The sequence below is a fragment of the Camelus ferus genome, chromosome 2 (genome assembly GCF_009834535.1).
Source record: "Camelus ferus isolate YT-003-E chromosome 2, BCGSAC_Cfer_1.0, whole genome shotgun sequence".
Taxonomy (NCBI): Eukaryota; Metazoa; Chordata; class Mammalia; order Artiodactyla; family Camelidae; genus Camelus; species Camelus ferus.
In genome coordinates, this window is record NC_045697.1 from 47,097,110 (window position 1) to 47,122,830 (window position 25,721).

The following is a 25,721-nucleotide window of genomic DNA, read 5'->3' on the forward strand; positions in this document are numbered from 1 at the left end:
GGCTGCGACGCCGCCGGGTCTGCCGGGGCGCTGACGGCGGTGGCCGCTCAGTGCGCAGAGCGGGGCCTGGGCAGCTGCGGGATCGTAGGACCTCGCGCGGCGACCCCGGGCTCCGGGGCGGGGGCTGCGGCGGCGAAGCCCCCACCCCGGGGAGGCGGGGCCTAGGCGAGCTCCCCGGCTGGGGAGCGGCGGCGGCCGAGAAGGATGCATCAGAAGCTGCTGAAGAGCGCGCATTACATCGAGCTGGGCAGCTACCAGTACTGGCCCGTCCTGGTGCCTCGCGGCATCCGGCTCTACACCTACGAGCAGATTCCCGTGTCCCTCAAGGACAACCCGTACATCACCGATGGCTACCGGGCCTACCTGCCTTCCAGGCTGTGTATCAAAAGGTACAGTCTGGCCGCCTCCGCTGGGCGCGCCTTGAGGGGCACGTCGGCGGCCCCTCCTCCTCATCTACTCCCTTTTTGTCTGGTCTGCCTGCTGCTTTCCCCGCTTTTCTCCGGGCACATCATTTCCTAGCTGCCCCATCCTTTTCATCCTTTTCTGCCACCTCTCCTCCCTTGTTACCTTTCCTTCCCCCCGCCGGGGTACTTGATCCGTGGAATAACGATGGTAACCACGATCATAATCACCAACTCTCCCATGGCGCTTTGCTGTTTACAGAGGGATTTTTATATCCTTTATTCCATTTGGTGCTTATTGGGATACATGTTGGAGTAGACCCCACTGACAGTGGCTGAGCTATGCTTGCCCCTGTGTATACCTAAGCTTTGTTTATTTTTAAGGCGGCCCTATGGAAGTTCATATGTTTGGGGCCAGGTAAATGCCTGTATAATAGGAAACAAGTTCACATGGCCATATATATAGAAACTGCTGACTGATTCATTCATTCAGCGGATACTGTGGAACCCCTGTTAGGTGCCAGGAGCCCTACGAAGTCCTGCAAAGAACAGCAGACATGGCCCTTGTTCTCATGAAGCTACTAAGATCTAGCCCGGATGACACACATTAAAGAGCTAATGACACTATTACATAATAACCATTGTGAAAAACGCTGTGAAGGAAAAGCACCATAGCAAAGAGAGCCTATAACGGGCACCAACCCTCCACTAGAGCACTATAGAAGCGTCTTTAAGAAAGGAATTTCTTCATCTAAACTCTTAAAACTGAGTCCCTTGAAAGCTGGGGATTAAAAAAACAAAACTGAAAAAATTTATAGTTCCTAGACTAGCTTTCTGTTAAAAATCACTGTATGTACTTAATTATAGGACCCCACTTTAAGAGAATTAAGATACAGGTGTTGGTTAGCTCCAGGTGACTGTGGTGACAGATCCCACTGCTGGAATGTGGGCTATTGAATTGCTCAAGCAGCAACCACATGTCTGATTCTTGATCTTGTTTTCAGCATTGATCTTTCCCCAGTACCTTTGCCCTCCCTGCCTTGAAAGTGTTTCTCTGACTCATGGTCACAAGGTGACGTCACTGTCCATCCCTACTTGACTTCAATAAATGGCCCACAGTGCTTCACAGTTTGAATCCTAAGTACTGTTTTCCTCCCCATTGCCTCCTTTGCATAAGTTACTCATAAGAAATCAGAGCTGGGCCCTGCTGTGGATGTGGAGTTACACAAGAATAGAGCAGATAGTGAATTGCCTTAAATAGTTTCATACCCACCTGGTCGTGGTCCTCTGCATTCTAATGTTAGGGTCCAAATCTCATGATTGGAGGAGTGAAACATAATGCTTTAGATCTTGGGCTGTTGAGTAAAAAAAAGTCTTGGGTATGCAGATCTGCCTCTAACAGCTGAGGGACCTTGAACAAAAGTTAACCTCTCCCAGCCTTAATTTCTCTATTCTTAAAAATGAGGGTAATTACAGTATCTTCTTCAGAAATTACTAAGGACTAAATGAGATTATGTATGAAAAATGCTACACAGAGCCTGGCACATAATAAGCACTCAATAAATGGTGACTTGCTATCACCATGATCATTGAATTTGAAGTTGAACAGATGATAACGATGAAGTTGATTGTTGGTTTTGAAGGTGAACAGAGTGTAGGTCTAAATTCTCATGGAACAAGAGTAGATCCTCTACTGGAGATACTCTTCCAGGTGCTCTTCCAGTTCAGCTTTTGCCCTCTCTTCTTTAAGCTGCCAAGAGGGACGAGGACAGATTTTGAATATAAGGAAATGTTTTTTATGTCACAGCTGTTCTGCCAGTACTCTGTTAGTTGAAAGGAGCATACCAAGATTGTGTCTCTTCACTCAATTAATCAGGTTATACTGGGTTTCACAAAATGAAAAGGTATTGGCTGTCAAACAGTCCTGTGGTTAAATGTGTTTCCTCATATTCCTGCATCTCCCTGCCCCCAAGATAAATAGTCTTTATAGTTGCTGCTTCTACAGGATAAAGTCTGAAATTCATGATACGAGATCCACTTTATTCTTGATGATCGTTTGATAGTGTGAGACACTGCTGTGTTTATAGCATGGGAAAATGAGAACCATAGTGACGACTGCAAATTCAGTATTCGGGTTATACATTAGTGCTTACTAATGATGATTCTGAATCAGTGATGGTTAAAGACTTTAGTTTATACAAAAGATTAGATTTTGCAAGAGAAATGCAAGAGCATTTTAATCTTTAGTCATGATGTCACCTTTCAATAATCAGTTGTCCGCAGCTGGAGAAACGCTTCACAAAATTAAGGAAGGAGCTGGAAGGGACTTGCGTCCGAATCTAATACACCTCCCTTGTTTTAGAGATGGAGAAATTGAAGCCAGAGGGGTTAAGTGACTTGCTTATGATCCCAGAGCTAATTTGTTGTCCAGGGTGGGAGTGAAGGGACCCGGAGCCTCCTGACTTCTGGTCATTGCGGAACACTTGCACTGACCTGTGCTGCCAACACTACTTAAACTCAAACCAGTTAGGGCGAATTGAAAGAGGGCAGTTAGTACTGATATGAAAAGTAAACACTTGTTGTTCCTAAAAAGTGTAAACTTACTCCACCTGAAAACCAGTTTGGTTTCAAAACAACCACAGCTAAGTTGATACAGCATGCCTGTCTTAAAGGAGATTTCCAGTGAATCAATTTGTATTTATTCTGCTTCTCTCAAGTCCATTTAACTTTGTTATTTGCATGAAATGAGTACTAAAAAGGTGTTTTAAGTTTGTGTCTACCCTTAACACTTAGCAAGTTTTCAGAGACCTATTACTGAAAGTCAGAGTACGCTAGCTAATGCCCAGTTTTAATCTGTACATTCGTTACTGTAGACATTTAGCATCTAATCTGAGCAAGATGCTGTGCTTGGAACAGTGGTGTCATAAAGATAAATGGTACCAGCCATCTGGAGTTAATAAGCTGGAGGATGAGATGGAATTTATACATAAATAACTCTAATCGAGGAAGGAAATGGTAAATATAATAGAGGTGAGCAAGAAAAAACTAAGCTCTCAGGATTGATAGAGGTGTGGAAAGATTAAATGATGTATCAAACTTAAAATGGCAAAAATGGGGTTAAGGGCTTAAAGTTGCAAGTGTTAGATAACCCAGAAAATTGTCCCTAACCTTTTACATGCTGACAACGAGCAAACGAGCAAGCAGATATGAATCTGAGCTGCATTTGTGTTTTGTTTTGTTTTTCCAGTTTGTTTATTTTATCTAATGAGACAGTAAACATCTGGAGTCATTTGCTGGGTTTCTTTCTCTTCTTCACTCTGGGAATATATGACATGACATCTGTGTTACCTTCAGCAAGTGCGTCCAGAGAAGATTTTGTAATTTGTTCTATTTGTCTGTTCTGCTTCCAGGTAAGTCATTCCACAAACACTACTATTGGTACAGAGAACTTTAGTCAGACAAGCTGGGGCAGGTGCCCTTCACACTCACCACTTGCTTTCAAGAGCCACAAAGTAGCATATAGGTTAGCATATTCACTTTCATAATATTCACTTTTATACAAGCACCAAAAGTATGCTTTTATGAGAGTATATTTGGATGTTATTAGAGTATATTTGTAATCCAGTAAGTTTTAAGGATTGAGAAAACACCCTTTCTTTTTTTAGACCTCTCTACTTTAAGAGTAGTACGTAAAGATAAGAATCTCTGATTGTACTGTTTGCTTACTGAAGTAGAACACTGTTGCCTACTTAAAACCTACCTGGGAAGATTTCTCATCTTATTCCTGTTTATATGTCTGTGACTTTTATGTTTGTTGTTTCCATACCATCTTAATTTTAATGTCTTTTGCTGCTATTCATCTTTTCTGTCACCTTAATGTTAATTTCCTTTCGTCCTTTTACACTTGCCTAGTTTCATGTACTTTCAGTTTCTCCTCCTCTCTGCCTCTTATATTTGTTAGCTCCTCAGCGCTTTCATTTTTCTTCAAGGATTTTTAAAAGTTCCTTTAAAAGTTATGTTTAATAATTTTTCAAACAGGTAATTCTAAAGAAGGAAACAAATGTGGACCAAAATCTGGTTGATTTAAAAAAATTTTTTAAATGCAGAGAGTACCCAGAAAACCCATAAAAGTGAAAAGAAAAGCTGTCATCCCCTTCCTCCAAACAAAAGCCAGCACTCCCTGTAGCAAATCTATAGCAAATCTGAGAGAGGAAGGGCTAAGTCAGCTGCACAGTGTTGCTTGTTGCTTTCCTTGTGTGTCAGTTTCAGACCTTTATCATTTGACTCAAAACTTTGGACTTAAATGACCAAGAAACACATTGGAAACATCTCCCTCCCCTTTCTTCTAATTCTGGTTTCTAGAATAATATTTTTAATTTCTTTGAGAGAACAAAAACTATGTATTTTTTTGTGTGTGTTACAATTAGAAAATTATTCTTTAAGTATTTTTTATAGTATGAAGAGTGTACATGGTACTTTAAAAGAGTCTCAGGCTTAATTTTCTTCCTGATTGGAGCCTCAACATCTCTTAGAATCTATCTGCATTTTTAAAATGGAAATGAATCAATTTCTTCATAGTTAAATCTTTAGATGTATTTTATAGACTGCTCTTAACAGTCATTAATAGAAAAACAGGTTTATACTCTACTGTTAGTTACATGGATATCATCTCCTTTGAGGATCTCACATGCTTTCCTCTGCCCCTAGGCCTGCCCTTCACCACCTCACCACCTAGCCACAGCTGGTGTTAGTTCAGGGAGCACATTAATTTTCATAGTGGTTTAAGAAAGCTGAGAAGATGAAGTGATTAAAACAGATGCCACTGAAGAAACACCCAAAGTGTTAGAGTGACTTGCTGAGGATTGATCAGCAAGACAGTAAAATCTTGTTCTAACTGCTAGTATGCAACCTGCTAAAGACAAATGACCACATTTTCTCTACTGAAAAATACAATTTATGTTGTTTTTATTTTTATATTATATTTATCTCTTGTTTACCCAACTTTCCCAAATTCGTAGAGTCAGCAGGCAGCATGGTAAACCACAAATAGATGTATTTATTTTGATTTACACTTAATTTTTTAAAAGCATAGCATATTTTCTCTTTTCACTTCTATTCTTTTTATATGCTTGGTACTTTTCTACCAACCAGATTAACTTTCTGAATAGTGGGTTGTAATTTCAGGGGCTTTGAACTTTCCCAGAGTTCTTTTCTATCTTAGAGAAGAACAGAATCTGAGAATGCCTTTCCTTGGATTGAGTTTATAAACATTCATTTCAACAATTTTTTTTAATATTTCCTATTTATATCCAGGCACTAAGCTAGGCATCGAGGATACGCTGCTGAACAAAACCAGCCTGTCATAAAGATCAGGTCACCCAGATAGGCCAGCAGAAAGAAGAATGAGGCAGGACGTTTAAACAGAAAAAAGGGTTTGTTTTAAGGCCCAGAAACAAGGGACAGCTTAGCACTTTCTGGCCTTTAGGTGTTTGTAGTGTGATGCTAGGAAAATGGAGCAAGAGGAGGCTGGAGACATAGGCAGAAGCCAGATCTTGAGGTATTTGGTTACGATGGCAAGGAGCTTGGATATAAGATGTCATACTATAATCATCTGTCTACCTTGATGTAGTAAGGTATTTCACAGAAACAAACTCTCCAGAAAACGGTAACATACTCAATATGCCAGATAATTTGTCAGTCAGTTTTTTAAGCAACTCTAACAACATATCCCTTTTAAAACAGAGCATACTAAGTATAGGTTAACTTTTTTTTTCCAGTTGAATGAAAGATCCTTTAAATTCTATAGTGCTTTACAATTTTCAGAAGTTTCACTCACATGATTTCATATAATCCCATAATAAACCTATTCCTTCTACCCCTGTGTTACCCCTCCCCCATTCCCCCTTCCCACTGATTACTATTTTTATTTACTAGTTTGTTGTATTTTTTAGATTCCACATATAAGTGATGTCATACAGGATTTCTCTTTCTCTGACTTATTTCACTTAGCATAATGCCCTCCAAGTTCATCCATGTTATTGCATATAGCAAAATTTCATTCTTTTTTACAGCTGAATAGTACTCCATTGTGTGTGTGTGTGTGTGTGTGTGTACACACACCATATCTTTATCCACTCATCTGTTGATGGACACTTAGGTTGTCTTCCATACCTTGGCAATTGTTACATAATGCTGCTATGAACATTGGAGTGCATGTATCTCTTTGAATTTATATTTTTACTCTTTTTGGGCATATACCCAGGAGTGGAATTGCTGGGTTATATAGTAGTTCTATTTTTAATTTTTTGAGGAAACTCCATACTGTCTTCTATAGTAACTGCACCAATTTACATTCCCACCACCACTGTATGAAGGTTCTCTTTTCTCCACATCCTCGCCAATACTTGTTATTTGTGTTCTTTTTTGATGATAGTCATTCTGACAGGTGTGAGGTGACAGCTCAGTGTGATTTTGATTTTCGTTTCCCTGATGAATGGCAATGTTGAGCATCTTTTCACGTGTCTGTTGGCCATCTGCATTTCCTCTTTGGAAAAGTGTCTGTTCAGTTCTGCTCATTTTTTAATTGATTTGCTCATTTTTTTGATGTTGAGTTATGTGAGCTGTTTATGTATGTTAGATATCAACCCCTTATCGGTCATATCATTTGCAAATATCTTCTCCCATTCAGTAGGTCGTCTTTTCATTTTTTTTTTATTGTTTTCTTTTGCTGTGCAAAAACTTTGAAATTTAATTAGGTCACATTTGTTTACTTTTACTTTTGTTTCCTTTGTTTAAGGAGATGGATCCAAAATAATATTGCTGTGATTCATGTCAAAGAGTGTTCTCACTGTGTTTTCCTCTAGGACTTTTATAGTATCCAGTCTTACAATTAGGTCTTTAATCCATTTTGAGTTTATTTTTGTATGTGGTGTTAGAGAATGTTCTAATTTCATTCTTTTGCATGTAACTGCCCAGTTTTCCCAGCACCACTTATTGAAGAGACTGTCTTTTCTCCATTGTGCATTCTTGCCTCCTTTGTCATAGATTAATTGACCATAAGTGCATGAGTTTATTTCTAGACTTTCTGTTCTGTTCCGTTGATCTATGTGTCTGTTTTCTGCCTGTACCATACTATTTTGATTACCATAGCTTTGTAATACAGTCTGAGGTTAAGGAGCATGATTCCTGTTCTTTCTGAAGATTGTTTTGGCTATTTGGAGTCTTTTGTGTTTCCATAGGTTAACTTTTTTAAAGCTCAAATGTTCTTTATGAACACTAAATATTTTACTTTTGATAGCTTAGTTTTTCACTTTCCACTTTTATTTTCCTTTTCACAATGAAATTAGTTTTATTGTTGTTTCTTACTATTACTATACTTATATAGAAATTCAAGCAAAAAAAGTATTTGGAAGAAAGTGAAAGACATTTGAAATTACACTTCCACATTTGACATTTGGATTAGAATCCCTCCAGACGTTTGTGTATGCACAGCTGGCTCACACTTGCCTGCCTACATTCCTATGTACCTTTTTATCTGCTGTGGTCATCTCTGCTTGCTATTTTGTGTCACCCAACATTGTAACAATGAGGTCTTTCCCTGTAATGAGAACATACACCTTGATGTTCTCTGGATTTACTGTGTTTAATCTCAAAGATAATCACAGAAAACAAATAACCAAGCTTCTTAGAGTTATGTGTAATTGGGTCTGTAAACTCTGATTTGTAGCTTAATAACCAAAGCCACAGACCAATAAGGATTTTAGATAGTGGATGAAGAAATGAGATTGTGGCTAGGAAGCTTGTTTTGAATATTGATATTGAGGCCGTGGGGACTGATTGGGTTTCTTCTAGGCCAAGCTGTAGAATAGCTGGGTGACCATTTACCTGTCCCGTTTTCCCCATTCCCCACTGTCCCTGGTGTAGTGTAGGCTCTAGGCATTGCTTCCCAGGGCTACTCCTGTACCCTCTCGCCTTAGCTTTTTGAAAGGTGCACTTAACCTCTTCAGTAGTAGCACACATAGCCCATAACAGTGAAGCTAAAACTCCTTGTTTGAGGACTTGTCATAATCATATCATGAAGAAGTCCACATGACATTCCTTAGTGGTTCTGTTTTTCAATATGCTGCTTTTCCTGGGGGCCCTCCAGCAAACCTGTGCACACCTTTATTTATATCTTTGATGGATGCCAGGTCAACCTCAGTCCAGCTCAGGTGGCACCCCTTCTGTGCAGTGTGAAGCTCTTTTCCTCCCACCACTCCCATCCCTCTAAGTACACATGTGCACCCACAGACCCCGTCCCCTCCCTCCTCTATTTTCTAACTGCGCTCTGCAGTGACTTTTCCTATGGGGCTTCCGACATCACCATTTGTTCACTTGTTTCAGAAAAATCTCTTTGAGAGTAGAGGTTTCATCTTTGTGTCCCCAGCACATGACACACAGCAGGTATTTAATGACTAGAGGGAGTTCAGCCATAGAAACCTTATCAATCTTCAGGGCAGCTGATTGAATCAGATTAGCTTTGCTCTCAGTTTGGCAACATCTAAAGTCAGCATAAGTCATAATTATTTTTCCTTGAATACAACAAAGCCATGTTTAACTTTAACTTAAAAATGAACTCTATACAATGAGTCTCATACAGATGTTAAGTCTTGAATTAAGTGAAAAATGTAAATAGCAGAACAAAATGTATGATTCCATTTGATTAATTTTAAAAAGTATGTATCATATTTTCATGTATGTGTGTAGACTTCTGTATCATAGATGTTTGATATGTTCATTGAAAGTATCTGAAAGGACACATAAAAAATGTTTTCAGTGGGGAATAGATTGACTAGGAGGGACTTTTTTTTTACATCATACATTTCCATGTTCTTTGATTTTTTTTTTAAAGACATGTATTACTTCTATAGTAAGTAGTTTTAAAAAGGAAACATTCATGAATCAAAATAATTCTCAGTAGATTTCCTACTACTATGCTATTCATCTAAGTTTTTGTATTATAAAATAGCTATCATTTTAGACTTTTTTCTTTATGATTTTTATCCTGATTTTACTGTTGAGGAAACTGAGGCTTAGGGAAATGGCATAACTTGCCTGACACAAAGTTAGGATCCAAGGCCAGGTCTGTTTGGCTGAAAAGCCTGGGCTTGACCTAACCACTTCCCTGAACATCATGCATGAGTTACTTTAATTTTTTTTGTTTCACTTTTGTAAGATTTGTTTTATCTTCCATAGGTCTGTATGCTTTGCTCTGTGGGCTATCATCTTTTTTCCTGCCATCGATCAGAAAAAACCTGTCGAAGATGGATGGCATTAGATTATGCAGGAATTTCTATTGGAATACTGGGCTGTTATGTCTCTGGAGTATTTTATGCATTTTATTGTAATAATGTAAGTAACAGAACATTTTACATTCTATCTTTCATATAGGTCTTGGGTTTTCTTGCCATGGTTCCTTTGAACTTATGAATAAGCACATAATTAACTTGTATAAGAAGTGGTAGAGTCTTAGGTAGGCATAAACTCATTTTTCAAAAGGGCCCTATGATCTCTAACATCTGTTATGAGTTTTACTCATTTTACTAATTTTCCGTAGAAAAGAAATACATATGTGTATATATAGTTATTTTCTGATATTTAACTTAGTGATATTAAATTAGTAACATTTCCCCCACTAAATCTGTATAGCTACATGGTTCCTCAGGTGTGCATTACATCTTTTCTTTTTATATTTATAGACTTAAAGTTAACACTTGATAAAGTTATGAAGCTGGCTGCTTTTTTCCATTTTTCCCTCTTATCCTTTGCTCCTCTCTCAGTGGTAGAAAAAAAAAAAAAAGGAAGGTTTATCTGTGAGGGTGTTGATCCATATTTTTATACAAAAAATACATTTTCCTTTCCTTAGTCTTATATTTGGAGGCAGGCCTAGAGACAGACCAAGTGGCCGGTGAGTGTCTTTAATAAACATTTGTCTGAGTTCTAGATTAACTGTTTTCTGACCCTAAAGTTGCAAAAGTCATTTTTGGCCTTGTGCAAAGCAGCATTTGAAATACTGTGATCAGGTTATACAGCAGCTGATCTAAATATGATGGCCAACCAAACTACCTCATCACCCCATGACTCAGCCAAGAAGGCAAACTGACTCTTCCCTTGGGCTCAGTACATCTCCAGGCCTTCTGTTCAGAAAGTCCCCATCAACCCTACCTTTTTCTACTGCTCTCCTACCATACCCCCTTTTTTTCCCCCTTTTATCCTTTTAGTTCCCGCTCTTTCAGAGCCAAGATTGAGCTGCTCTCCTAGGAGTGGTATACCTTCTAGTCACTTCCAGTAACAGGACTAGAGCCTGTCCTGCCCGAGCCCTCCCTGTGCAGCAGGTGATCCAAGCCATATCCCTAGCCTTCACTTCCCGGGAGGACTGGCTGCAGCACGGGATTCCTCTGACTGTTGGGAGTTCTTATGTAGGATGTTTGTTGCAACACAATAATAGAACTGTCCACACTGTTGGAGCGTAAAACTCACAAAGCAAAAAATCATAAATTTGGTTTGAACATAAGAACGTTATTAATTGTAATCACTTATACATGAGCCATTTGCTTTTTAGGCCTGATTACTTTGGAAGATAAGCATATAATTAAATATATATGCAATTAGCCTTCTTGTAAATTGATTTGATTTTAGTAATAAACTCTATTTATATCTGCTTACCTTTCACAACTTATTCATTTTGCATGAAACTGTTTACATCTTAAAAAAAAAAAGGAACTTGTTGAGTACAGTCATGTAATATTTGAATTGTTTGCTTATCTTATTCTATATTTCCCTGAAACCTGTTTTTTGTTTACCTCTTCCCAAACATATCTGATAATCAGAGAGACTAATGGGACACTTTTTGTAAATCTCTTTTCAGAAAAACTACAAGTCCAAAGTAGATTAAAGAAAAAAAGAGAACTGTTAGAGCTAATACAATCCATGATCATTTAAAGGAAAAATTGGTTTTTTTCCCTCTGGTATCTAATCATTTCCAGATATTCAGGTACTGTAGTGACTCTTTACCTTTTAAGGAACACAGGCTAATTTGAGAATGAGATTGAAAACTGGACCGTCTATCCTGGGTAGTGTGCTTTGGGGCATAAACTGACCAATCTGACATACTGAATTTCAGGAAGTGTAATAGTCCCAGAGAAGTCCTTGATAGCCCAGGTTAAGGACTCTGCCCTAGGTGATGCTAACTTTTGAGAGTCAAGGCCAGCTTTTCAACCACTCATTTACTTAAATATTATGTGAGTCTTTCAAACTTAGTATATTTTTAAATGAACATTCTTCTGTGCTTTCCCATTCTCTCCCCAACACACACACACACATAACACACCCCCATAGATCATCTTTGTCCGTTTGCTGCATTGATAGAAGCCATCTTTGTGGCTTCTCACACTAGAAACAGTTGAGTCATCCTCTACTGCCCTTTCACACATCCAGTCAGCCATTAAGACTTTAGTTTATTTCAAAAATGTGTCTTGAATCTGGTGCTCACATCTGTCTTCCTTGTTCAACAAGCGTCCAAGCTCCTGTTTTCTCCTTGAATCAATTATCCTGATATCGTCTACCTGGCCTCCTGTCACCTTTTTTTTTTTTTTCGGTGGGGGAGGTAGTTAGGTTTGCTTAATTGTTTTTAGAGGAGGTACTGGGGATTGAACCCAGGACCCTGTATATGCTAAGCATGCACTCTACACTTGAGCTGTACCCTCCCCCCCCTATTTTTTAACACTGATGTCAGAGTTATTCTAATAAGTCAGTTACAGCACTTACTATTAGATCATAATCATTTGTTTATATGTCTGCCTCTCTCATAGCTCATGAGCTTACCCACATGAGAGAGCCCAGGTCATAGTCATCTTTGTTTCTACAGGACTTAAGTTGCCCCTGGCATATCATAGGTACTCAGGAAATGGTTTTGTATGAATGGATGTGTTCTTTGTCAGCTCGCTTTGGGATCTAGCCTATCATCCTAAGAAACCTCACGGTTGTATACCACACACATTATTGTAAGGAAGGAAGGCAATCATGTTTGGAAATGAAAATACCAAATAAATAGAGCTTGGAGTGTGTAATGTAGAAGCCAAAATTAAAAATAACTCTCTTCCTTCCCATTATTGTTGGTAACGATTAAAATGTGATTTCCTTTCCTTCCAGTATTGGCGTCAAGTGTACTTGATCACAGTGCTTGCAATGATCCTGGCAGTGTTCTTCGCGCAGATTCATCCCAGTTACCTCACACAGCAGTGGCAGAGGCTCCGTTCCATCATCTTTTGCTCCGTTTCCGGATATGGAGTGATCCCTACTCTTCACTGGGTTTGGCTCAATGGAGGAATCGGTGCTCCTATTGTACAAGTAGGTTCAGTGTGGTCAATATTTTTCCCATTTTTTGGTCTTTTTCAATTTTATTCCCTTTGGTAAAGTAATAATGTAATCAAGGCCAAGTGGGTGGTCTGTCATTTGAGAGCATATTTATAATTGCAGAATGATGCAATAATTTTCACATCATAGAAATAAACAAACACACCTTGCATGAATAGTAGTAGTCTGCTGTTTTCTTCTGAGGTGTATTTCTCTGTGAAATGATCCTTTTGTTTTTTGAGATTTTAGTCAAATTTATTTTAACTTCTGTTTTTACATTACAAAAATTTTTTTTAGTTGAGGTATAGTCGGTTCATAATGTGTCAATTTCTGGTGTACAGCATAATGTTTTATTCATACATATACATTCATATATTCATTTTCATATTCTTTTTCATTATAGATTACTGCAAGATATTGAATATAGTTCCATGTGCTATACAGTATAAACTTGTTGTTTAATTATTTTATACATAATAGTATCCTCAAGTCCTGAACTCCGAAAATATCCCTTCCCACCCCCTTTCCCCACTCCCCATAACCATAAGTTTATTTGCTATGTCTGTGAGTCTGTGTCTGTTTTGTAAATAAGTTCATTTGTGTTTTTTTTAATAGATTCCACGTTTTAAACATGTTTTGTGTGTATTTTTTTCCTTTTCTTTTTCTTTTTACTTGAAGAGCTTAGTTTTTTTTAAGCTTTTTGTGGTGGGGGGGTGATTTAGGTTTGTTTGTTTTTAACAGAGGTACTGGGGATTGAACCTAGAACCTTGGGCATGCTAAGCCCATGCTCCACCACTGAGCTATATACCCTCCCTTTCTGAGATGTAGTTCTCTGTAAAATGACCCATTCTTAATTCTGTCTGTAACCCTTAGCATGTAAATATCCAAGTCCTTACTGTAGAGGAGGACTCCCAAGTTCCCAGCTTTGTCAGCTGGGTGAGGGATAATGCCAGGGATAACACAACTGTGAAAGTAAGAGCAGTTGATTCGTTTGTTTAGTTTGTGGAGGAGGAGGAATTGAATTGGGAAGGATTTCTTCTTGGACCTGTTGAGTTTGAGTTACCTGCGGGATGTAAAGCTGGAGATAGGGTCTGAATTTAGCTCAGAGTTTGAGACCAGTGATAGTGATTTGAAAATTTTTACTGTCTTGGTAGCTGAAGCCATGTAAGTATATTCCACCTAGCAAGGGAAATACTTTGGGAAATGAAAGAAGCACTATTACGGTGAGGTACTACAGGGGGACAGTTGGAGTACATTAGGAAGAACCTCAGTGAGAATTCTTCAGCATTCTTGAAAAGGAGATTAGAAGTAAGACTTAAGTTCTTAGAGATTCATATGATGATGCTCTAAGTGTGTGGTAGAGAGTAAACTTGAGAATTTTTAACATAAGTAATTATGCCAAGAAATCTAGCAGAAATCATATACACTTGTTATAGTGGGACTTTTGGGATATTGGAATTTAAAGGCAGGTTTTATTCAAATGAACTAGTATTTTTTTAGGAAAGGAGGGACTAATAGTATGCTTACATATTACTTGCATCAAGTTGGCAACAACTTGGTAGAAAACATTTGCATATAAGAAAAGACTGGGATGGTGAGTTGAGTGACATGATCTGGCTGCATTGCCAACTTGAGGACAAGGGTGATGCTTTTGTCATAAGATTAGGAAACTGGGAGAAAGTAACTTCGGTGATCCTGTGAAAACATCATTTTTATGACAGTTTTGATGCCCTTAGAATAAGTAAGAAAATAGAATGGGGAACTGCCACTCTAGATTTAATCCTAACCAGAAATGAATTATTGACATAGAAGTGAAAGAAATTTGGGGATGAGATAAACACATCCTTTTAAGATTATAATGACAAAAAAAGAGAACCTGATCCTTAAAGCCAGTAATTTTTAGAGAAATTAAGGGGAAAGGGGGGAATTTTGTATTCAGAAGTCTTAAAATAGAATATGTCTTAGGAAGACAGTGATCCTCTAAGATGGAAATCTAATATTATCACAGGTTATTCCAGTGCAGAAGCAAAGGGACACTTTCAGAGAAGTTCTCCAATAAGCTCTAATTTTAAGAAGATAGAGAGGCACTTAACCAAAGATAAGATGTTCCAAAGAGCTAATCTTGGGAGGTAGGGTGGAGTTGTGTTCTAGAAATTTTGAGAAATCTGAGGTTAATTAGCCTGAGAATGTAGGATTTGGGGCAAGGGACCCATATAATTCTCAAATATTTGTAGAGGGAAGAGAAGTAATTTGTCTCTATTAAATGGCTTCTTATAAATTAGATTTATAACGGAATTAGGAACAATGTGTATAAATCACAGCTGGCTGATTTTCTTAGGGCAGGTAAAAGCTTTCCAAGATTGCTGTGAGATGGACTGCTTCATATAGTTAGTGTTTAAGAGAACCATTTGTTTGGGATGGTGGAACAGATGTCATTGTTGAGCTGAGCCTCTTGGGTCCTCTCCAGCCATAAATTCTTCTTTAGTCTCTTTGCTTCTTCAGCTGGTAAGTCCATCCCCTATGTCTTCCATCCCTGCACCTGTGTTGTAGGTGGCGCTGGGTGCCCCTCCGAGCTCCACATGCTGAAGCTACAGCTGCTCTAGTGCCCTGACCTCTAGGGCACTCTCTCCGCCCCACGATGGTGCACTGCTCCCTGCGGTCTTGACCGCAAGGTTTCTATCATTAGAGACTATCTACAAAAGCAATTCAGATTTAAGACTTAAATCCCACCTATGAATTCTAATTTTAATTTGATGAAGTGATTAGGTTTGTAATGAACTGGGAATTCACAGTAGGGAGATCGGTGAAAAAATACGTTTTGCTTTTCAGGACTTCGCACCGCGTGTGATTGTGATGTATGTGATTGCTCTTCTTGCTTTCCTATTCTACATTTCCAAAGTTCCAGAAAGGTACTTTCCAGGTAGGTGTCTCTTTTTTAGTGATTCTGAACTTTATTCTGAATATATGGTGGAGGTATATGCTTCAGAGCATCAAAACTTATTTATTTTTTCAATATTATTGATTATAGAATGGCTCTTCTACTCTTAAATGTTGTCTAAAACTTTTTAACTTTCAAATGGCTTTCACAAACTTTTTCTTTCACTGCCACAGTATGAGTCCAATAGATTAGGTTCCCACCATTTCATGATTATGAACTTGTGACAAAGCTGGGAGTCTCCTGACTCCCAGCCATGGCTTTTTTATGGAATATCGGTTAGCAATTACCATTTACTTCCTTGTATACCAACTTTTGCATAAAATTAATTTATATATGCAGAGACCCATAAAATAAACAAGAGCCAAGGAAAGTAAGAGGATATTGAAAAGGAGCCAGGTTTAGGATCACCTCACACTGTATCTGTCCCAAGTTTCTGTGAAATAGACAGAGCTCACCAATCTGGCTTTCAGCTTCCTGGCACCCAGTGCTAAGAGGAAAATAATGTAAGTTAAGGGTCCTCATGTCACCCAGATAAACACAAGCGAGTAACTTAAGGACAGATTTCCTTTCTTCTTCAGTCCAGAGGGGAAAAAAGAAATCTTCTGATGGAAAAAAACTAAGAGGGCTACTGGGTAGAGTGAATAATGTTCTCCAAAACATGTATCTGCTCCGTTAGGAGCTTCAGCCCTGGAGCCAGACGGCTTGGGTTCCAGTCCCCTGCAGCCGCCTACCAGCTGCATGGGCTAAACAAGTTACATAAGACTTCTCGGCCCAGTCGCCTCATCTGAAACATGTGATACTCCTTTTCTCTCAAGGGGTTATTGTGAGGATTAGATGAGAAAAGGTGCATGAAACATTGACTTCCTCACAAGTGGTGAGCACTCTGTAAATCTTAGCAGTTGTTACCATGATACCCCTTAGCCCCAGATTCGTAAGTGAAACACATGGCTTAGTAAGGGACAGAGTGACGGAAGTCCAGGTGAGCTTTGGCTCGAGTCCAGAATAACGCAAGACATAGAGCAGTGGTCTTTCAGTTTCGGGCCAGAAGTAGGGGAGCAGTTTAAATAAAAATTGCAATTGTCCCCCCTTCCTCCTGGGGTAAGAATCTCCTACAGTGAGTCGAAGAGAGGGTTACGGCACTCGTCACGTGTGTTGGGGAGGAAGAAAGGATGAGAAAGCCTTACTAGAGAATGAGTAGACCACGGGCATTCCTCTGTGCACTTGATTTTTCACCACCGAGTTTTAAATAAGAATGAAATACAAAGAAGAACCTGAGTGTAAACATCAGGATTCAGGAACATAACTAGGACATGTCCCTGAATTGAAGACCACCCATCCTCCAAGCAGGGTCAGAATTTCCCTCAGAAAACAGTTCTGGTAAAATACATTTTTGTATCACTTTATTAACTATTAATGTCTTCTTCATAGATACATGTACATGTAGAAAATTAAGCAATTGAAGTTCTCTGCATTACGCAGTTATGGCCGTAGTGTTTTTAGGCCTTAAATTCAGATCAAAACTTCCCAGTTGTCTAATATAGGACACCTATAAAAGGTCAAATGTTATGTAACTTAACTTTTCTCAAGGTGAACTTGACATAAAATGTGCTCCATGTAGCTGAATGTGTGGAAGTATAGGTACATTTAAGCAATGGAGATACAGAGACCATAAATTGAAATCTCAGATGTTCATGAATGAATGGCTTAGAAACCTTGTCTGATCAGTCCTCATTTATTACCTGGTCCTAAAGAGAAACATGTGTAGTGGTGGTGGGATGGTGGACGAATACTGTGAAATCAAAAAACTTCAACTTCATCTCAGGTTAAATTTTTAAAAATATTTAACATCACAATGGTGTTTGATGGGTTCAAGGATCCCCAAAATGTCCATGGACAGAATTTATTGGCTCTGTAATACTTGTTATTACAATTAATCAGTTTTCTTTATAATCCTCAGTATTGTATGCTTTTAAAAATGAGTCTGTGAGCTTCACTAGGCTGGCAGAGGGTCCCATGGCACCAAAAAAATTGTAAGAACCTACACAGAAAGGATTCTATTGACTTAAAAATCTCCATACTGTACTGATTATTATTCTTGGCAAGAAAAGACAGTGATGGTTAGAGAATATTTACATTACATAATGTAGAAGCACCATGAGTAAGAAAAAGTTATTTACAATTAAATTTCTATAGCTCTGTATTTTGTTATTTATTTACTTTGTCGTTTTTCAAGACGCTCCCCATGTTAGTTATTTACTCTCCTTGGAATTTAAACTTTAACCACATAGAGAAATTAAGTAGTTATCCTAAGTTGTATATGAATTAATCAGACTTAGCTAATTAACCCATTACTAATTACAGTTTGCCAATTATTCCATTAGTCTGATATCACAAGATTTGGGTTTGAGCTTTCTCTCTACACACCTGCTTAAAATACAAAGTGCTTTCAGCAGACTTACACCCAAACACAGCAGTATATCTGCTTCATACCTGACCAACTTTACAGCACTAATTTCCTTTGTTTCTCTCATGTGATGTCTTTTCTTCACCAGGTATATAAGTTGAGACGTGGGAGACAAAAGGTCAAATTCCTGAAATTAACCCAATCTTGATTTTGAAAAGACATTTGGAATAATATTTCAGAAATTCACCAGGATACTTTATGAGTAAAACCTTAAAGCCAGACTCAAATATAATCTTTTCTTTATAAAACATTTGGGCCTGAATTAATCTCCAGTCAGTCTCTAGGTGCTCTGAGATGGCCAAAGTCTCTTTGCTGCTGAGACATATTTCCAAAGCCACAGATGGTAATATATTTTTATTTTAATATCAAAATATTACAACCAATATTCTTCTCTACCTTCCCTTCCAGGACAACTAAACTACCTCGGGTCAAGCCACCAAATATGGCACATCCTTGCAGTAGTGATGTTATATTGGTGGCACCAGTCCACAGTGTACGTCATGCAGTACAGACATAGCGAGCCCTGTCCTGACTATGTTTCACATTTGTGAACTCAGGTATGGCCGCCTGATGTATTCACTTGTAAGCAATATATAACGGGGAGTTGTATGCCCCACTATTTCTAAGATTCCCACTGGTTTTTCCTCTTCCCTCTGGTTTAATATATCATGAGTAATACTTTCTAAAAATGGGAAAATGTACTTGGGGATCTGTAATAGTCACTGCTTCATGGGCCCTTAAAACTACTAATTCGCTGCTTGTACAGAAAGTGAAAAGTAGTTGGCATTCGTAAGAAACATCTGAATAACAATGGATGTGAAGCCAGTGTAGAAGTAGTACTCATTTTACTGAACACCAGCTTAATTTCCTTAGGAAGGGCTCACCTCCATTAGAAAATGGAGCCATCCTGTGTGATTGCTGTAATAGTAGGTATTTACAGTCGACGATCAAGTTTAAGTGCCTAATCAAGGCAAGGGTTGCAACAGCCTGTGCTTAGCACAAGCTGATGTGATTTTGAGTAATCACTAGCCCTTAAATTGATGGTTTGTGAGAATCCGGCACTTAAGATATCATTTCCTTCAGCTGTAGGTTCTCCTCTCCCTAGGGACATTGGATTTTTCAGTTTGCTAGAACAAAAACTTCAGATCTCTTCTCCTTTAAGTTGAGAGGCATGAGAAGAGGAAGAGAACTTGCATTGTCATTTCCCATCAGGTAAAAATCATATTAAAAACTGCTTACGTGACCAGGTGACAAATTCTGTGGTCTAATAACCAAGTTATTAGCCATTTAAGCTTCTCAATTTCAAGTAATATTATTTAATTCCATATAATAATTGAACTCTTGCCAGTGGATGGCAGATTTGGGGTTCCAAAATTCCTGTGGCAGAAGAGTTTTCACCTCTCTGAGTTCGCAGTCTTAAATGTCCTGATGATGGGGGTTCCCAGCCACATGGGTGCTACTTTCAAGGCCATAGAATCCAGAGGGCTCAGTCTCGACCCCAGAATGAACCTTAAGCCTTAGAACAAAGTCATGTAGACGCCCCATTTGATGACATGATTATTCACCTGTGCTCCAGTCTGTCTCTGCTTATGCATGTGTTATTGTACTAATAACTCACAGAATTGATATATACTATCTAGTATTTGGGCCTGAGACTTTAAATTTGCTCTTTATTGTATATACTTGAAAAATAGATCCCTCTGCCCTATCATACAACATAGTGCTCCTATTCTCTGGTCTTTTCATTTGTGTAAGTTAAATCCTTTAAAGCAGCCATTCATAAAAACATGTCGTTTACTGGAATATAAAATATTACCCAAGTTTCTTAATGGGTTGACATGAGCTGCTCTAAATACTGGTATATCTTCAGACCAGTGGAAGTTGTGAAAATCAGGAGGTGTGACCGATGGTGAAGCTTACTCCCCAAATGCCATTTGTACATCTGGTATTTAGAATGTTTCTTTAATGTGCCTCAGTTTATGCATCTGTAAAATTCTGTATTTCTTTTCAGTGTAGTGTTTTTGGAGTATAAGTTCCCCACACTAGTATTTCAGCAAGGAGAACACCCCCCTAGGAGGCTAAGGGCGCACCATATTGCACCCATTATTATGATGGGACACCACTTTGAAAATGGCTTTTTTACCTTATAAGGCCAGAAATTTGATTCATATTCTAAGTGAGGGAAGGTTTTGGTGAAATGATACTAGGATATATTTTCCCTAAAACATAACTTATTGGCATATATAATATTATTGCTTTTAAACAGAAATTTTGTCATTTTGGCCAAACAAAATACACCTGAGTAGTTATAATTAATTTAAAAGTGAAGGAGACATCTAGTTATTTTAGGCCTGGCACCATTTTTATTATATATCTTCTCAAAATCAAAACATATTGAACCTTCATTTTCATGTTCTTTTAATTGTTAGTCTATTTTTTATTGTAGTGTATGAAGTATTTCATACTTGCCATCTGACTTAATAGATAAAAGACCATACTTTAAGACTTTTTTGAACTTAAAAAGCATACAGGTCTTACTGTAGAGAGAATTAAATTATACCATGTAAACATTTTGTCTTTTTATGAAAATATTAAATATTGTAAGAAAGCTCTCTCATTTTTATCTTTACTATGATGTACTTATTATTAAGCAGGGAGTGAATGAATGCGGGTTGCTGTCAGCTATAAACACTTATGTGTATCAGCATTTATTGACCACCTACTGTGTGCACATCACTACTGGGAAAATTTTTAAGGCATTGTTAACATTAAAGAATAACTATTTAAAAATTGCCTATGAATCTGAGCCTTATAATAATGTATATTTAAGTTATTTGTCTTTATTATAGATGTATTAAAATAAGATTAAAAGTACACTATTCAGCTGCAGTACTAAAAAAGACTGGTTTTAATTTTACCAATGTGTAAACTATAAAAGCTCTTTACCTACAGACTTTACAAGGACATTTTAAAATTATCCATGGCTGTTTTAAATTGTCTATAGTGATTTATAAGTTTGTAGTTAACTCATTAAAGAGAATTATCTTTCTATATAAAACCATTTTCAAATAGCAAGATAGTGCTTGTCTTTTTTGTTACTACAGAGTGCATTCAGTAAGCTGCATGGCAAAATATGTATTATGTAAATAAACCGGGTTTACTAAATATATTAAGTGCTGCTTGTCATTCTTTATAATATAACAGCTTCAAAATCATATTTTAGAATCAGGAATGAAGATTCAGGGAATATGTGTCACTTCTTATGGCATCCCACCTGGACAGAATAACCGATTTGAAGATTGTGATTGCCTGGCATAAAGCTGTACAACTCTCCATTTGGCAGGTACCTACCTAGAGATATCCTTTGCCCTGCATTAAACATCAAGGGGCAAAGCCCACACTTCTGGGTTCCTGCCACGTGCTGAGCTGAGTAGGTCGGTATTCACTTGTAATCATCATTCTGGGTAACTTCACCCCTGCCGAAGTGCGTGCAGTGAAAAATCAGCTCAGCTGTTACGGGAGGGGCAGGCGTGTCTTTCACGTGGATTATCACAGTATTCGTGTCTATACTGAAGAGAGGTTCAGATGCTGCTGTGTACCAACGTCCCCTGAAATTCTGCACCAGACTTCCTGAATAGGAGAGTGAAAGTGATCCAAAACCGAACCTACCTTTGAGAAAACACGTTCGCAAGGGAGACGTAGTTACGGTGGGGGTCTCTTGTGAACAGTTACTGTTCCGTCCTGAGCGGGCGGGGATGTTAGCCACCAAGGTTCTAGTCTTGCTCTCTAAACCTGGGATCAGAAACACTACGGAACATACATGTAAATCAGTAGTGCCCACAATCTGGAGCAAAAGTGAACTATCTTTAAATGTGCAACATATAAAACCTCAGAAGCTCGTGCCTTCAGTAAGAGAATATTAACTACATCTTACCTATGACGCTAGGGCGGGGCTTATTTTAAAAGGGATTCGCTATTCAAAATAAACGGCTGCCACTGCAGCATAGCTTCTTCTCTAAAGAAGGTAACTGTAACTGAGTTTGAACAGTGGTATATGCCACACTCTTCTCTTTTTATGGAGCTTTTCTCATTCATGATATTTTGCTCCTTTGTACCGTTTATTAAAAAGAAAGCCCTTATTTTTCCACATAATTTTTGATAAATGTTACTCCTTCTGAAAAAAAAAGTTCATTCACAGCAAATAAACTGAATCTTGCCACAAGCCACCAAGCTTCAACTCCAGTTTGTGAAATAATACATAACATAATATTGCAATCTTGATACCAAATGCAGTAAATAGGTTTTCTCTTTAACATACCAAAGCCTCCTTTCTGATATAATCAAGGATTGCAATACATTGCTTAACCAGTTTTCAAGTTAAATATGTTACCAGTTTCAAAAGTGTAAAAAAATAAATTACGTATAATGTAAACACTATGCCAAACATTCAAAAACTACTTCAAAGTCATGTTTTTGCCCTACCTTCATCATTGTACGTATCAGTAATTGTAGTGCCTGAGCAAGTTGTGCTGTTGTTTTTGCTGAACAAATACTGAGTCGAAATGTGTTTCCGTCCTTAAACCCAAGACTGAGCTCCTTAGAGATCTAATCCACTTCATTTTTCTGTTCTGTTAGCTCTACATAATAGGTGCTTAATGTTTGTGGTACAAAAGGAAGAACTGACTAGAAGTTTACAGCCAAAAATTTTAATAAGAAGACAAATAATGAGACTCCAGAAGTCAACGATTATAAAGAATATGCAATCCATTTGGGATTTATTGCATTTAAAGGAAGCAGACTATTAAAAACAGTAGGTATGATAAATACAGTAAGAAAATAACTTTAAATTTCAAACAAAACAAAGTGAATGAGGGACAGAATTCAGTCAATAAGAATAAGCAATGTAAAGGCAACATACTAGTAAAATCAGTTAGTGCTTAATTAGATATAGGACAAAAAAAAACCAAAAACTGGTTCTATGTCATAACAGTTTCCTAACAGCTATATCTGAGGATTGAAATTAGCTTTAGAAAGTATGTTTTTAACAATTAGAAATATAATAAAGATGTAAATCAGGTTTATTAAAAGTTAAAGTTATTTGCTTAGTGGTACATAAAAGGCTTCAGAAAATTCAAGTTTAACAAAAAATGGAAGTGTAATCAAAGAAAGTGCACTTAAAGCTGTTTGCCAGCAATTAAAAAGTAGCTTACTGTTACTAGACTGCTTACTATTCAATGACTTTTCAATCACAAAAAGAACGTAGTAATAAAAACAATTCTCTTTCAAAAGTAGCACAATAAATTTTTAAATAAAAATAACCCCAAATGGTGGCCCTTTGCATTTTCATCTGCCTACCTTATTCTTTTAGTGGCTTTTGTCAACCCTCACTAGGAGTGAAGGTTCTTTTAGTAATGATTGTGGTTGCAATTCCATTTAAAATTTAAAAATTCACATTAATTCCACGGTAGAGAGATGTGCTGTGTGCATGCATGCGTGTTTATACATTTACCTTAATATATAAACACCACTGTGTATAAGTTTTCAAATAAACTATCACGTTATTCTCACAGTAGATATGTCATCTCATTCTCACAGTAGATCTGTCAGCTCAATATTGGACCTAAAATGATAAGTAATTGTGCTAAAAAAAAAAAAAAGACAAAGGACAAGAAAAAGCTTACTGCACATTCTACATATTAAAACAAATGTACCCCAAATCCTCAGACCCAGTGATATTAATACACGTGTACCTTCTAGCAATGCTGACATGAAGTACCAAATCCTAAAATAAACCAAGCAGAGAATAAGCTGAAGAGCAGGGAAACGACTCCGCCTGCTGCTCGCCAGCCTGGAGGAGTGGGCTCCACCTCAGTATTTCCCACCAGCAAGACGAGGACAAAACAGTCTGTCGCTGTCAGGCAATAATCAGGGTAGGATCAAAAGCTGTGTCTATCTACAGTTCCAAATAATGTCATAACTGTGCCCGGGGACACACACACAGGGAGGGGTGAGGTGTGTCAGTGGAAGAATTACACTCTTTCCCAATGGATACTTCTCAATAAATATTCTAGTTAGTTAAACCTTCATCCAGCCTACCACCTTTCCTCCTCCACCTAATACACATACCAAGCAACTTTTGTGTGTTAGCACATACATTCCTCAATGCCATAGAAGCTGATCTTTTAACACTAACATTTTGCTGAAGTGATAATATTAAAATAATTAAGCAAGTGGTCCACTTTTTAAAAGATGATTTAAAAATCAACAGGCATTCTTAAAGCTGTTAGGACAGAAATAACTTTGGCCTCAGACTTTTGCTAGCTTCATAATACTTTACTTCCCTTAGTGATGTTCAAGTATTGCAGGTTTAGAGTTTTGACTACTTTACATGCTAAAGAAGCTCAGAGGACACCTGATTAATAGGAACATAATTTCTTTTCAACTTTCCTTCCTTGAACAAGAATTGGACCACCCCAAAATAGAGCCAAACCTTTACTGAGGGCTGTGTGCAAGTACATATTAAGCTCCTTCATATGACTTCGGAGCTTTATTCTCATAATTCTCATAAGGGAATTACCTGGGCATCAGCTGTGGAGTGACCTCCATCCTAACAGAAGTAGGAGAGAACATGATGGGGAATGAAAAGCAACCCTAATTCTCTACTCCTTGGGAAAATGCCTCTACTTCACCACAAAGGAATCTCCCCATTTCTATCCCATTGGATCCCCTACTAAGTCCTAAATGTTTTCTCTGAGCTATAATCTCAAAAGGAAAGTCACTGGGGTGTGATATAATAAACTTAAGAACGTAAATATTTTAAGCTATGTCAGAGTGTTTCCTTAGAATTTATCCAGCATTATAAGCCAAAGTGTCTATCAGTGTCTACATCATTTAAAATTATTCAGTGTATTGAGAAACAAGTGTAAGCAAGGCCTTGGTATCAGATGGACTCTAGGTGTTTCGTGTTTACATCCCAAAGAGACCCCTTCTAAATTATGAAACTCATGAGGTCTAGCAGAGACCAAGGCTAAGGACTAAAATAGTCAAAGAATCATACTGGGTATACGTTAACCAACGGATTTTTGCTTTTAAAAAATTGTTTGATACAAACCTACTGTAGTTCATGAATTTACTATGTGTAATCATCAACTTCACTTTTAAAAGAAAGTTATCACTTGAATCTACTTTGTAAAGTTTTAAAGAAGATCTACTTGAGCATTTGCATTAGCAGGATTAATCGACCTGAGAATCAGAAAAAAAAAAGGTGCAAACATAAGATTTGCCTTTGGCACAAGGACAAGTAACTGGTGCAGTCGGGCTCGAAAAGTACAACTTTACGCAGTAATGACATGCCTGGTCTGCCTCTGCTACGCTGTGATTCACATATTGCTTCCCGGTTGTCTACAAATGTGTATCTGATTTAAAACATAAAAGAGAAAAGAGAAGTGATAAAAAAAAAAGATACAGTTTAGTTACATATACTTTGCTGCTTTCCAAGTGTAGATCTGTGTGTGGAAACAGGCAA

At 37.9% G+C, this 25,721-nt stretch overlaps 1 protein-coding gene across 6 annotated transcripts in view; it reads left to right on the top strand.

Annotated features, from left to right (window-relative positions):
• Positions 1 to 25,721, top strand: part of PAQR3 (progestin and adipoQ receptor family member 3) — a 27,387-nt gene continuing 1,666 nt past the window's right edge. Inside the window, exons 1-8 of one of the 6 annotated variants that reach the window (XR_004311705.1) lie at positions 1 to 389; positions 3,649 to 3,811; positions 9,636 to 9,791; positions 12,591 to 12,788; positions 15,624 to 15,714; positions 18,605 to 18,753; positions 21,420 to 21,539; positions 22,832 to 23,159. Coding sequence is in view for 4 of the 6 variants with exons in the window: in XM_014564036.2 (XP_014419522.1) it covers positions 205 to 389; positions 3,649 to 3,811; positions 9,636 to 9,791; positions 12,591 to 12,788; positions 15,624 to 15,714; positions 18,605 to 18,747 (936 nt within the window). In the remaining 2 variants the exon portion in view is untranslated. Of the gene's footprint in view, positions 390 to 3,648; positions 3,812 to 9,635; positions 9,792 to 12,590; positions 12,789 to 15,623; positions 15,715 to 18,604; positions 21,336 to 21,419; positions 21,540 to 22,831; positions 23,160 to 25,721 lie in introns of those variants that run through there. The other 5 variants (XR_001366791.2, XM_014564036.2, XM_006190361.3 and 2 more) reach the window with 5 other exon arrangements.